This window comes from Lycorma delicatula, chromosome 1 (genome assembly GCF_047948215.1).
Source record: "Lycorma delicatula isolate Av1 chromosome 1, ASM4794821v1, whole genome shotgun sequence".
In the NCBI taxonomy this organism is placed as follows: Eukaryota; Metazoa; Arthropoda; class Insecta; order Hemiptera; family Fulgoridae; genus Lycorma; species Lycorma delicatula.
Window position 1 is genome coordinate 197901378 of NC_134455.1, and position 16081 is coordinate 197917458.

The 16081-nt window shown below is 31.2% G+C and overlaps 1 protein-coding gene across 2 annotated transcripts in view; it reads left to right on the forward strand.

The window, feature by feature from the left end:
* Positions 1-16081, forward strand: part of uif (sushi, von Willebrand factor type A, EGF and pentraxin domain-containing protein uif) — a 382421-nt gene that overhangs the window by 177362 nt on the left and 188978 nt on the right. For both annotated transcript variants that reach the window (XR_012756945.1, XM_075370063.1), the window contains exon 5: positions 12633-12820. Coding sequence is in view for 1 of the 2 variants with exons in the window: in XM_075370063.1 (XP_075226178.1) it covers positions 12633-12820 (188 nt within the window). In the remaining variant the exon portion in view is untranslated. The remainder of the gene's footprint in view (positions 1-12632; positions 12821-16081) is intronic.

Consider the following 16081-nt stretch of genomic DNA (forward strand, 5'->3'; position numbering starts at 1 on the left):
TCAGCAAATCGTAGCATCTTTATCTTTTCACCTTGTACTGTTACTCCGAATCTAAATTGTTCTTTAACATCATTAACTGCTAGTTCCATGTAAAGATTAAAAAGTAACGGATATAGGGAACATCCTTGTCGGACTCCCTTTCTTATTAGGGCTTCTTTCTTATGTTCTTCAATTGTTATTGTTGTTGTTTGGTTCCTGTACATGTTAGCAATTGTTCTTCTATCTCTGTATTTGAACCCTAATTTTTTTAAAATGCTGAACATTTTATTCCAGTCTACGTTATCGAAAGCCTTTTCTAGGTCTATAAACGCCAAGTATGTTGGTTTGTTTTTCTTTAATCTTCCTTCTACTATTAATCTGAGGCCTAAAATTGCTTCCCTTGTCCCTATACTTTTCCTGAAACCAAATTGGTCTTCTCCTAACACTTCTTCCACTCTCCTCTCAATTCTTCTGTATAAAATTGTAGTTAAGATTTTTGATGCATGACTAGTTAAACTAATTGTTCTGTATTCTTCACATTTATCTGCCCCTGCTTTCTTTGGTATCATAACTATAACACTTTTTTTGAATTCTGACGGAAATTCCCCTTTTTCATAAATATTACACACCAGTTTGTATAATCTATCAATCGCTTCCTCACCTGCACTGCGCAGTAATTCTACAGGTATTCCGTCTATTCCAGGAGCCTTTCTGCCATTTAAATCTTTTAATGCTCTCTTAAATTCAGATCTCAGTATTGTTTCTCCCATTTCATCCTCCTCAACTTCCTCTTCTTCCTCTATAACACCATTTTCTAATTCATTTCCTCCGTATAACTCTTCAATATATTCCACCTATCTATCGACTTTACCTTTCGTATTATATATTGGTGTACCATCTTTGTTTAACACATTATTAGATTTTAATTTATGTACCCCAAAATTTTCCTTAACTTTCCTGTATGCTCCGTCTATTTTACCAATGTTCATTTCTCTTTCCACTTCTGAACACTTTTCTTTAATCCACTCTTCTTTCACCAGTTTGCACTTCCTGTTTATAGCATTTCTTAATTTCCGATAGTTCCTTTTACTTTCTTCATCACTAGCATTCTTATATTTTCTACATTCATCCATCAGCTGCAATATATAGTCTGAAACCCAAGGTTTTCTACCGGTTCTCTTTACTCCGCCTAAGTTTGCTTCTGCTGATTTAAGAATTTCCTTTTTAACATTCTCCCATTCTTCTTCTACATTTTCTACCTTATCTTTTTTACTCAGACCTCTTGCGATGTCCTCCTCAAAAATCTTCTTTACCTCCTCTTCCTCAAGCTTCTCTAAATTCCACCGATTCATCTGACACCTTTTCTTCAGGTTTTTAAACCCCAATCTACATTTCATTATCACCAAATTATGGTCGCTATCAATGTCTGCTCCAGGGTAAGTTTTGCAGTCAACGAGTTGATTTCTAAATCTTTGCTTAACCATGATATAATCTATCTGATACCTTCCAGTATCGCCTGGCTTTTTCCAAGTGTATATTCTTCTATTATGATTTTTAAATTGGGTGTTGGCAATTATTAATTATACTTCGTGCAAAATTCTATAAGTCGGTCCCCTCTTTCATTCCTTTTGCCCAGCTCGTATTCACCCACTATATTTCCTTCCTTGCCTTTTCCAATGCTTGCATTCCAATCTCCAACTATTATTAAATTTTCATCTCCTTTTACGTGTTTAATTGCTTCATCAATCTCTTCGTATACACACTCTACCTCATCATCATCATGGGCGCTTGTAGGCATATAGACGTTAACAATCGTTGTCGGTTTAGGTTTTGATTTTATCCTTATTACAATGATTCTATCGCTATGCGTTTTGAAATACTCCACTCTCCTCCCTATCTTCTTGTTCATCACGAAACCTACTCCTGCCTGCCCATTATTTGAAGCTGAGTTAATTACTCTAAAATCACCTGACCAAAAGTCGCCTTCCTCTTCCCACTGAACCTCACTAATTCCTACTATATCCACATTTGTCCTACCCATTTCCCTTTTTAAATTTTCTAGCCTACCAACATTTTTCAAGCTTCTAACATTCCACGCTCCGACTCGTAGAATGTTATTTTTTAATTTTCTGGTGACCCCTTCCTTAGTAGTCCCCACCCGGAGATCCGAACGGGGGACTATTTTACCTCCGGAATATTTTACCAAGGAAGGCGCCTCCATTATTGCTATGTGAAAATGCAGAGAGCCACATTTTCTTGGAAAAAAAGCAGCTGTAGTTTTCCATTGCTTTCAGCTGCGCAGTACTCAGAGGACTGAGTGATGTTGATACGGCCGTTTAAGTCGTCCTGACTCACGCCCCTAACAACTACTGAAAGAGCTGCTGCCCTCTTTCAGGAATCATTCCTTAGTCTGGCTCTCAACAGATACCTCTCCGATATGGTTGCACCTTCGGTCCAGCTACTCTGTATCCCTGAGCACTCAAGCCCCCTCACCAACGGCAAGGTCTCATGATTCATAGAGGAGGCGTGTGAATAATAATAATTCCATAGTAATTAATACGTGGGCTAATATTTCGATGGAATGTACTTCCAATAAATAGCCGAGTTCGTAAGTTTACTGTCAGTAGGATGCAGTTATTGTTAATCGTTCAGTCTACAGATTGTTACATATAATTTTTTTTTTTACTATTTATTTTATAACTTAGTCTATGAAAATTTGTTTGACATGCACCCAATAGATAGAATCAGTGACATGGTAACAATGTCGGTTAAGTGTCACACTGAGTTTTGTCGGAGGAAAACTTCTGGTTATTTGCTAGTTTAATTTTTTTTAATATAACTTTAGACAGCTGATAAAATTTTGTGTTCTTTGATTAAGCAGAATTTTTCGTAAAAATTCATTACTTCCCGTATAATTGTGCACTTTCATCAACAAATGAGTAAATCAAACGTCTTTTAGTACACACATTAAATAAAAGATGTTATTATATAAAGATATGTTTTTATTACGGATTCATACATCTATAGATTTAATCACGATACTCTAGTAATATATATATATATATTAGGATTTTTCTCCCATTTTTTATAGGCTGACGAAAGATTTCGTCCAAATTTCTGCTCAAAAGGCATATTAAAACTCTACGCACACAAATTACCGAGTAAAACTGGTGTTTTAACGTGCAATCTTACATGAAAAATCTAAAAAGAAAGTGAGTCCCAGAACTTCACCAGTAATCTTCGAGAAAACTATTATAAAACCCAAAAGATTGGACTCGAAAACTGTACTTACTCTTTTAGTTATCAGACCCCACGCCATTAGATTATTGTTTATGGGATAGGATATGAAAAGTTAGATTTATAAACTCACAGATAATTCGCAAGATGAATTGATCGCTCGAATTTTAAATGCAACTACCCTCATAAGAGAACGGGAAGTTTTTCTGAGGCAAGAAATACAAGATCTTCGGAAATGAAAAGCGCATAGATTTTAATGGTGGAATTTTAAAACTTTTACTGGACGCTAATGAGATTTAGTTTAGTTTATTTCATTTTCAGCAGCATATACAAGATAAACCGATTAAATTTTTAATAAAATTAATTAATTTTATACTATAAATCAATATGTGAAAACTGATAATTTTGACTAGTTATTATAATCGTAACATTTTTTCCCAACTTACTTTTAACCGAGGTTGAATTTCTCAAACTAATTTTTAATATTTATTTACTTCAATTTACTCAGAATTAAATACTTTACAGAATTGTTACAAAAATTCATTTATTAATTGGCAGTTTAACGAAGTTATTTTAAGCCAAACCTAAAAAAAATTGTATTTTGGACATGAATATTTTGAATATTACGTGACTCAAAAAATATTACCGGACGGTTCTGAAATTATTTATTTATTTTTTAAAAATAATTTTCAGATAAAGTAACACAAAAATAAGTAATTTTTTCCTTGATTGGTATTCAAGAAATTTTAGCATTGCTAATTTTTTGCATGATATTATCTACTAAGAAAAACTCTGAGTGAAATCTTTCTATAGTCGTAACTCGAAAAGAAAACATTTCCGGACTTATGTTTATAGGAGTTTCTTTGTAACTATGGAATCACCTTCTGAAAGAGTCCCTTTCCTGATGGAACTCTTAGTTTATTTACACGAGTAAAAATAATATCAAATCTAATAATGATTTTATTTTATTTATTATCATTACCGATATCAATAAATGAGCCTTCTGAGAGTAATCAAAGAAACCTACCATATGAGAAATATCTTTTAGAGTTTTGATAATATCAATGTCTGATTTATAATTATAACTTAATTAAAGAACAGATTTGATTTCTGAATATTATCATTATTTTATTAATATTAAAAGAGTAACAAAAATTAAAGAAAGGAGAAAGTGAAGAAAGGTGACAATAAAAAAAATATAATAAATTAAGAAAGGTAAAGAAAATAACAAAAGAAATAAACAAAATCTGCTTTTTGCCATTTTTTGAATTGCTTCTAAAATCAAATTGCTTTTTATTTTCTGTAAGAACCTCAGTTTTGAATAGACTAATAGCACATTATTCCACAGCATATTATGTCTTCCTAGCTCTACTCTGCTGTTTGTTATTTACACATCTGGTCCTCCTGTCTGGCTCCTTTTCTCCATCTTGGTTAATAAGGATTTACTTTATGGATGGAGAAGGCAAAAATAAGTTATTATTATATTTTTAGTAAAGCAATAATAATAATATTGATTTTTTTTGGGAGGTAGGTGGAAATGTATTTAACGCATGGAGTGCGGGGCTCACACTGGTGGTCTTATCAAACCGCCATCAGTAGACTACCGTCTAAAACCATCCCCGTTTCTACCAGGACTCGACCCGGAACCATTTTACACATTACTTCAGGCCGATTCCTTCTATTACTTCTAAAACACTACCTAATGTTTACTTTGCTCAGGACTTTACAGGTCGCCCTTCTTGGTCCTGAGAATTTCTCGTTGTGGGGGCTCAGTGCTCCAATATCCGCCTCTAATGTACTTCAATCTGCCTACCACCGATAACATTTGAAAAAAATGTGTTCGGCTTCGTCCCTTACACCGGGGCAATAGAGGCAATCGGAGAACGGCGCTTTCCCTACGGAATGGAGATAAGCGCGGAAGTACCGTGACCCGTTAAAAACTGGGTCACATAGTACTACATCTCTTACGGTTCGACCAGAGAGATAAGTCTTGCGGTCTATCGTCCTCTGGTCTGACGGTCCCAGATCTCTCTTGTCATGCGAGGAACGTGCGATGGTCTACCGGTCTTCTCCTGCTCGTCGCCTCCTGTAGGCCTCCTGGTCCTCCCTTGCTAAAAGAGCACTGGGTATAACGCCGGGCACACAGCCGGACAGGCTCGGAGACCGTCCGAAACACGGAAGCGACTCACAAGACAGCGGTGCGTTGGACCTGCGCGAACCCTTTCCGGTTTCTCTCAAATCTTAACGCCTGGGTCCACATTTCAGCCCCGTATAACAGGACGGAATGTACTGTGGACATCAGCAGTCGCCGTATGCTGGCTTTCGGTTTGCCGTGAGCCGGCTGAGAGTGGTTATGACTCTCGCAGATTTGTCGGCGGTTCACCGAAGCTGCTCAGCAAACCCGAGTTTCCGGTTAATAATCATACCGAGGTAATTCGTGGTTGCCTTGCTCTCAACAATCTCACCCCCGGTCTGCAAGGGGAGGAGGGTAATAATAATAATAATAATGATAATGCTTCGGATAAATCCAGTCCCATATCCGTGCAATAACATCTACGCACATGTCCACTGCGGGTACTGACAGTACTTTGGTACTTCTATTTATGTTGGCCAACGAGGCAATGGTCTTTCTTAGGAGCTCCCTGTGGAGTACGGGATGGCGGTCTCGAGCTGTCCGAGCTGGTTGCGATTGTGCTTCGGTTTCGCTGTTTACAGCGGAAGCCGGAGTCTTGCCCTGTCCAGCGAGAGTCGGTTACTTCGCCCCTTCGCAGGGATTGTGCCATTGGTAAGGGTATTTGAGCCCTTACTGTTAATGGGGGCCCTGGGATGTCGGTATTGTTGATCATGCAATACCTGACTCCCCGGCCCGGATTAAATTTGGGAGAGGCGGCTGACTGGGGAACCCGGGCAGGATCAATGATCTGGGGCACGTCCAACCGTCTCTCCGTCCGCACCTTGCGACATATTGACTGGCAAAATATAGTATTTATGGAAACTTCAATTTCCACAACTTCGTGGCCGAGGGTCCACGTAAAAATCCTCGTCTTGGATCCCTCTGTCAAAAAATGACCAAGAATTCTGCGAAAGTGTAGAGGTTGCCTAGAAAGTTACACGTGCTATAATGTTTAAAAAAACATTCACCTAGAAAACATTTAACTAGAAAAAACATTCAAAATGAACTTTTAAAAGTAATTTGTAATGTAACTTGATGAATTCTAATTTTCTATTTTTTATTTTTTATTCATTTGTAGTTTTTAATGTTTTTGTAGATACTCAAAATGTAATTTATGTAGGTTTATGACTGATAGATAATTAGTTATCTAATAAATAAAATACTGGTCCTGGAAGGATGAAACAAAAGCAATTTAATCATATTTTCTCAAGGTAAAAGATTGGTCCAGTGGTTCATTTACCTATCTTTATTTTTTTCTATGAGAAAATTACCAATAAATTTGAACATGAAAGACTGTGATATTTCACTTTTGATAATTTTTTTCAAGAGGCAGGAATGGCATACACAGTTTGAATTATTTTTTTTATGTGTAGATATATGTTAGTAGTTTCACTATAAATAATATTAACGGTGATATACTTACCCCTAAAATTTTATGAATTTTTGAAAAATAATTTTTCTTTTAAATTTAAATAACTCTGATTGGCTGGTGAAATCTCAAATTTGCACAACTTGCAGCGTTTTTGTTGATGTTTATGGCAAATAAAAAAGTCTCTTGTGCATTGTACTAATAAAAAAGTTATAAATCTCTCGAAAATCATGATTTTTCAAGAGCAAGCTGTTAAAGAACACATTTTTCCAAATTTAAATTTACTTCCTGTAAAGTCTCTTTGGGTTAACTGTTTCAAAAGTATTTTTTCTCAGAAGAACAAAGAACTATATGAATGCGAAGACCAAGAGCAATACATTGTCCCACACCACAATATTGAACAATTGGATTCAGCTTGTAGCATTTTGGGTATATCACCTCCATCAAAATTGAAAAAAAAGCACGGATCAAAGGCTATCAGCATTAAAATATAAAATAAATAAGTTATCTGAAAAATTAAAAAAGAATCTTGAATTGTGTTTTGACTCAAAAGTTTCTGTGAATGAAAATCCAGCGCAATCTTCTTCATATGAATATGATGAACTTATTTTAAAACTAAAAGAAAAAAGTGTTCTTGCTTCTAAAGAACATAAGGTTAAAATTATCAGTTTACTTCCCAATCTTGGACTAGATCTAAAATAATATCAGAGTTCGATGTGTCTGAGTGTTTGGTTAGACTTACTAGAGAATTAGTTAATGAGCAAGGCATTCTACTGGAGTTAGGTAAAAGATATAAAACTGGAATTAATAACAAATCAATTAAAAAAGTTATGTTATTTTATGAAGATGACAATAATAGCAGGTTGTGTCCTGGTAAAAAGGATTGTGTTAGCATACGTGTTGATGGTGTCAAAGTGCATAAGTAAAAGCGCCTTGTTCTGATAAACTTAAATGAATTGTATGTCTCCTTTAAAAGTGAAAACCCTAAGAAAAAAATTGGAAGATCAAAGTTTTGTGAACTCTGTCCAAAATGGTGTATCTTTACTGGTGCATCCGGGACTCATTCAGTTTGTTTCTGCCACCATCACCAGAACATCAAACTCATGATTGATAAAATGAGAGGTGGCAAAGGCCATAAAACAATCAGATACTAAACGCTGATGAAATGTATTCATTTTGTAATCACAAGCTGAAAACATCAAGTATTATTTGGTTAAATCAGATGAGATAGCTAAGGTTTCAAAAACTCTAAAAAAAGTTTTGATTAGTGTTAAAGAGTTGTTGGTACTAGAAGTTAACACAAGTATGTTCCTGTGTCAGAAGGCATTGTAATATGTTACTTTACTTGAGACTTCAAGGATTATGAAGACCATCCTGTGTCAAGTATTTTACCACTTTCACTCAAGGAAAAAGACTCTATTGCTTCTGTGTATGATAATCAGTGATAGTAAGGAGAAGTCGTAACCTCGAAAATGACAATGTGCAGGTTCATTTTCTACCCAGCTGGACCACGTACATCATTTCAAAAATCTCAACAAGAATAAGAATGGGAACCGTTCTTAAAAGTCCTGAGAAAGTTGACATTGCTTAAACTAACTACAGTGACAGATCATTCTCAGACAATTTCAAGAGAATTATCAGACAAGATATCACAGCTGTTGTTTAACCACGGTAAATAATAAACTTTCAGTGCTACAAAAACAAGTTATTTCATTGAAGAATAATTAAAATTTTGCTACAATTTATTTTTTCTTTGATAGTGTTTACAAAAACCAATAAACCAATATAAAAATAAAAATGAATTCTTGAAAAATGATGTAGGCTACTCATTGAAATCTCAGTTTGGGGTAAGTTTTACAAGTATTTTTAAATCAAAATTGTATTATGTTACTGGTATTGGTTATCATCATTAAATTATGACCTATCATTAATATTTTTAAAAAAAACTATTTTAAAAATATTGAAAACGTTGACTTCAACAACATAGGGGCTAAATATACAAAATGTAAAGTCAAAGAAGACAAGAAACTCCCTTGGAGCACTTATTTAATGAGTCAAATTGGTATCACTTTTAACAGATTTTTCATGATTTTCGAGAGATTATAACTATTTTATTAGTACAATACACAAGAGAATTTTTATTTGTCATAAACATCTACAAAAACCCTGTAAGTTGTGCAAATTTGAGATTTCACCATCCCATCAGAGTCATTTGAATTTTTAAAAAAATTAGGTTTCAAAAATTCATAAAATGTTAGAGATAAGTATATCACCATTAATATTATTTATGGTGAAACTACTAACATATTACATACACATAAAAAAAATAATTTAAACTGTGTATGTCATCCCTGCCTCTTGAAAAAATTTATTAAAGTGAATACACCGTTTTTCATATTCAAATTTATTGGTAATTTTCTCAAAAAGAAGAGAGTAAATGAACCACTGGACCAATCTTTTACCTTGAGAAAATATGATTAAATTGTTTTTGTTTCATCCTTAAAGGACCAATTGATTTTAGTTACGATTTTTTCTGTAAACCCTTGCAATCACAAAAGTAGGTGTGTGCACCATAGCAAAAATAGCTGCCACAGGTAAACTGCTTAAATAAAAAATTTAAAAAAATAGTTTTAAGGTGCTGAGATGTAGAAAACAAGTGGGCAAGTTTCAATTTTTTTGAATTGGTCAAGCAACCGCTTATATTTTTTCCGGGACACTTCAAATGGATTAACCTCAGTCGGGTCAATTTGCTACACATGGCTCATAAGCCATCTGTACTGAATCTTGACATGTGTTTTAATTCCATTGGTATGACAAATAATCATTTACTATTACTGATTATATGATCAAAAGTCGTCATTTTTCAACAAAAACAGTTACGGCCAGAATGAAATAATCAATGAAATTATTATGGCACTAAGAGTGTTAAAATTAAAAGTATTTTTAATTTTTTTAAATGTAAATTATAACTAAAATAAAAGAATTAAAAATAAAAAATTAAAATGTCTAAGCATTAAACGATGTCCCTCCAACAATGCATTCTATTTTATTACTTTATCTGGGTTGTTCATTTAAACCATAAAAACTATTCTGTTTGATTTTCTCAGTAAACAATTCATTACTGTAACATTAATTTTTATAATATTGGAAAATACATGAATCTTAGTACAGCAATAAAATAATGCTCATTTAATGAATAACCAACCTGAAATGAGGTATAATATTGATTTACTGCTAATACATCTGAATTTTAATGTGCAGCATTACTACCTTTCTGTTTTATACATAAAATAAAAAACCTCCTTTCTACTTTTTAAAAAAATATTTCATAAATATCCTATTCTTTAATTATTTTACAGTTGCATTCTATTTGTATTACATTTTGTGGATGTCATTGACTGCAACTATTACATATAAATTTCCAGTGATATGAGCGTACTGAATCATTTAATGCATTTACTACTTGAAATAATATGAAAAATTTGAGTTAAAATCAGTTATGTTTATATCAAAGTCTTTTTTTATGAGTTTTTTTTTAATAATGAATATTTAACTTATAAAAAAACATCATCAAGTAGTTTATTGACTGATGTTTGTTTTTCATGATTTATTTAAAATTTTTATCAATGTTGAATGAATTTATCTTTTCTCTTCATGGATCAGCGCTTGCTGAGGTTGAATACTTACATATTCTATTGATGCTGATTGATTGTCTTTCTTTTCTTTATAATCTCCTTTTACTCATGGAAAAAATGAATACAACTGCACAAAAGAAAAACACAATAACTGAACAGGAAATAGTCTTGAAACCAATGATCTGATTGTTTAGTAGAAAAAAAACTTGGCATACTCATGGCAGGAAATTTTTATAAATATTCATTGAAAAAGAAACTGTATACACTAAAACCTATAAAAGTAAAAGGAATAAACAAAACTAAATTTTCCAAAATTTTTCTAATCACTTTTTGGAACAGACAAGTTGGACTTAAATTTTATTGATTTTTACTTTTTACTTCCATCCTGGAAGAAAGATTTATTTCTATTTTGGTATATTCTTTACCTTTAAATTCAGTAACATAACAAAAATGCATTGAACCCTAATAAAAACATACTTGTAATAACAGTCCAACAAAAAACAAAATTACTTTTATACAGATTTGAATACTAGATCATGGATCTAGTGTTTTTTGGTGGTTGGATTTCAATTAACCACACATCTCAGGAATGGTCAACCTGAGACTTTACAAGACTATACTTCATTTACATTCATACATATCATTCTCTGAAGTAATACCTTATGGTGGCTCTAGAGGCTAAACAGAAAACGAGAAAGTCCAACAAAAAACAACTTCAATATTGAAAGAAGTGAGGTTTAAAACATGAATCACCAGTTAAAATTTGCACCTGTAACTTGGTAAAATTTTCAATAATAATTAATTTGGCAGTAAACTGATATAATTTGTAGTGTGTGAGGAGGATGTTTTAAGAAGGTAGAAGTAATATTGCAATATTGATAGTTGAAATCAGCATCTGAAAAACAGAATTATGTAAATAATAAAATAAGCAGTAAAAGCAGTAGTAGATAATACTTTTTTATGGTAATTGGTCTATGGATTTTATTTCTGCTGTCATGATGTTTTAATAACTGCTTGCAGAATTAGGCATGAATTTTTAGATTAGTTTGATAAAGTAAATTGGATATTTGAGTAATTTACTAAACCGTTCAGGATACTTATGATAATCCACACGTTTATAAAAGTTTACTCTGCAAATTAAATAAGAGAACTTGAAATATATAAATGCAAAAAAAGGAATGTTGATTATGATAAATGAGTCCCTTCTTATCATATTTTTCACTATGGCAGGTGGATTCTATGTATTGACTTTGAAATTTAAGTTATAACTTAATATTTGTTAACACAGGTATACAATTGCTGTGCATTTTTAAATAATTAGTTCACTTTTAAAATGAATTGCTACTACAGTAATCTCCCATTGCACTGTATTCTGTAATTGTCCTCAGGAGCAGGTTCACTCCTTTGTGGATAGAAGTTATTATAAAATATATTTTTCTTACTTTCAGAATAATATAGCACTGATTATTCTTTAATAATTTTCAAAAATTATTCAAGCCTGAACTATCTCTGAATGAAATGTGAAATACATGGTCTACTATCAACACTATTTTTAGCTTTATTTAAATTGCTTTCTCTTTTTATAATTATTGCTTGCTTTTTTATAATTGGTTAAGACATTATTAAATTATTGAAGAAGTACCCATAGAGTCAAATTCTAAATCCTTATTCTTTAATGAAAGCCAAATAAATAGACACTCTCCTCCTCTGAACAACAACAAAAAGATTTTTCAGAAACTAAAGCATAAGCTGTAATATGATTGAAGGAAATGTATTGAAATTAATCTTTATATTATATTTTCTTCTAGAACTAAAACTCAATATATTCAGTGATTATGGAAGAAATCAAATGGTTCCATTATTATTTGACCTACCATATACTTATTATTGTTATTTTTTGTGTGTTGCTTTTATCAGTTAGAAGGCCTTAAAAAACTACTGTAAAATACTGTGAAAATCAAGATGTTTCCAAGAACTGAACCTAATATCTGCAGCTTAGCATTAATGATTGACCTAAGCCATTCTGGTATAGTGCTTTGCATTTTAGTTTTTCAAAATTATTGTAAAAATACTCTTATTTTCATATTTTTTATTATAGCAAATGAAACTGATAATAAATTTGTATAACTGCCATTTTTAACTTTGCTCATAGAATATAAAGCTTTCTGCTTTTAAAAAAGTCTGTTATAGTAAAAACTAATAGTTAATGATGTGGTAAAATGAAGATATCTTGTTTTAGGTATGGAAGTGATCTAGTATTAGTGGAATCATATGCAGAAAACAACTTTACAGGAGGATTAGCTACAAGAGGGATAGGTCCTGCTGAAAGGAATGATCGTCGTTACTGGCTAGGACTTGCTTCACTTGATGATCTCAGAACAAATACTCTTGAATCTGCTGCTGGGATACTTGTTTCACAGTATGGAGGTAAGAAAAATGTTGTGTTCTAATTTTATTGTTATCTTAGTTAATTATCTATTTTTTACTTATAATAGTTTTTGCTGAAATGTTATCTTTTTAAAATATATACATTTGCTACAATCAATTTATTTCTTTCTTACCTAGAGTAAAAATGTGTATTACAATTTTTTCCTCAATTCTTCTTAAAAGTATCTCCTATTTTGTTCTATTATGTGAATACTTTTCATTATACCTACTGACTGTTATATAATCATGACAATAAATTATTCCAACAGAGTGAAAACAATGATTTAGGCAATAAAAATAAATGCAGTTGTTAACTATTTAGTCACACTCTTGTCTTGTTTCATGATTGGAGAGGTTAAAATTTATGATGCATGTTATTTTTTAAGCTACTTAAATGATTTTCTATTTTAAATAAAATGTGATTTAAAAAGTAATCATTTCTATTATTTTCTTGTATTACTTTTAAGAATCAAAATAACATCAGTTTTTGCTGGTTTATATCTAATATTGAAAATATGGGTTTATTATCACAAGTTATTTTGTATTGATGTTCAAATTTTATTTTTGTTTGTATATACATAGATACAACTGAATTTGATTTATATGTAACTGCACTTTTGTTCATTAAACTTTACCTATTTTTGCTTATTAAATTAAGATTTAATTACATTTTTATTAAATCGTAATTAATCATTTCATTTTTACAAATGAACTATATAATATATAAGTCACTGGTTAACAAATATACTATTGTGTACTATGAATTAAAAGTTCTTTCTGTAAGATCAGCTATCTATTCAATTAAATGTAGGCCATGAGATTTACTGATTAGTGAGAAAAAAACATGAGTTCACTACTTTGTTCTTCACTATTCTTTCAATTTTTATTGAATTACACATAATTTAATTGCCGTGATTCATTAATATTATTATTACATTAAAAGTAGTAATGAGGATTGATTTAAAGAGCTGTTTAGAAAAATCAGTTATAGATTTCTTTGTAAAATGAGATTTTATTCTCAGGTTCAATCAATTTTTTTTTTTTTAACAATTAATGTCACCTTTTCAGGCCTTTCATTTTTTATAGGTTTGGCTAATGTTTTTCTTTCCTGCTTCCATTATAACACCAGATATCAGTAGTAATTAAAAAAACTTCTTCAACAAGAAGTTTACTCATATTAAATATAAATAAGCTATGCTGAATGACATATATATCATATAATAATATTCAGGTGAACATTATTATAATATAAATATAATAACATTAATATTAATTATACTTTAGGAAAGTAAATGACAGGGTAAATAGAAGTAATAAACCTTGGTTGATTTATCTATATCTGGAAAAGGGTTGGCACATGTTTAAGAGATTATGTAATAGATTAAAATTCTGTAGACTGAAAATCTCCATCTGATAATATATGCTTTAATAATACAGCCATTCAGAAATTGCAAATTTTTTACAGTTTAATAATAAGACAAAATACATAATGTAAAGCAAAGAAGAGCTAATATGGGCTGAATATCTTTATAAATGAAGGTCCCCACTATTAATCAGTTATGCACAGACAGTGACAAATTTTAAGAAATTGAATTAATTGCTGAAAGATCTGATCATATGATATTTTCAGATACCTAACATTATTTCAAATAACAGTAAAGGATATCCACCAAGATTTATCAAATCCTCCTTTATTGGAAAACATTCTTTTGGGTATGAAGAGCAGATCATAAAATCTTAGCAATTCCTCTAAAATGATTTAGACATGTTTTTCAAGAAACAGTTGTGTGGAAACACACATTAGTGTACTGATAGAAACATTGATAGTACATTGATAGAAACAAAAGTAAATCTCTGCTGATAGAAAAGAGGGATTGAAATTATGGTATAAGTTCTGAATGTAGTGTAACGTGTCTAATTATAATTTAAACAATTGTAATATGAAGAAAAGTACAGATTTGGAAAAAGGTTTTAGGAAAAAGCAGATTTAAGTAAGAAGAAAGGTGTATTCCTAAACAGATACAGGAAGATTTTATTTGGTTCATTGTGATTAGCATGATAAAAATGTGCTAATTAAAAAATTTAAAAACCATTTAATTTTAAGTGCATGGAAATGTCCTTCTAGAACTGTTTGTTAAAGAATAATCTAGCACATCAATTTGTATTATTATTAATGACATCCATCTTAAAGAGATTAAGAAATCTTCTTAGTATCTGATTGAATTGTTGTATTTTATCTATATGTCCTTTGTTTATTTTTTGTGTACTTTTGTTGATTTAATTTGTTGAAATTTTTTTTTATTTTTAAAATCTTTGCCTATCAAAGGTATTGAGTTTGAGATTTTTACATGCTATCTATAAGTTTTACTTGAGGTTAATATCTTTATATGTGGTCCTGATTTTAGTAGATGATTAACTCTTGTGGTATGTTAATGCTTATATTTATTCTTTTTTTGTATTGTATGTACAGTTGAATTTACATCTGACCACCCTTGTATTTAGTGTTCAGTTTAGTTTGTGCACTTTTGGGTGGTGTGTTTATTTCTGTGTCATTTATTAATGTTTGCTGTGTCTGTGTATTATGTTGGTATTTTGAAAAGAGAAAAAATGTAGTAACCTTCTTTCTCAAATATGTTGCAATTTAGTGTTAAAGTTGATAGGTGCATTTTACTAATAAAAATATTAATGTCAATTTTTTTCTTCGGTATTTTATGCAGCATGTCTATTAGTATGGGTCTATAACCAATAAATTTAATGGTTAGACATTTACTTAAATTTTTTTGGGTTTTTCATTGCAGTAGTTACTTTGTAATTTTGCTGTAGTTTGTTGAAACTTATTTTGTATTAATCTGTTTCATAACTCCTCTCACTGTAACTAGACTATAAGATAAATAAACAAAATAATAAATAAATAAAAAAGTAACTAAAAGTTTTAAATGTAGTCACAATTACAGTATTGTAGTGTGAAAATCCATCTTTGAGATTTTCACAAGACATCATACTCTTACAGAAAATAAGTTAAATCTCTATAAAAGTATAATTTTTAGGCAGTTCATTGTTAAAAAAAGTATACAAAGTTAACAAAATTAAGCACTGGAATTCAAATCTAATTCAACTACAGATTTTTTCTGGATTTGAACTTCAGTAAACTACTATACATCAGCTTTCATATATCTGATATGGAAGCTATTAACTAAACTGGTACTAAACTGACTAAGCTATTAACTTAACTGGCAGGTTTTTGTGGTCAGTATTGATGGA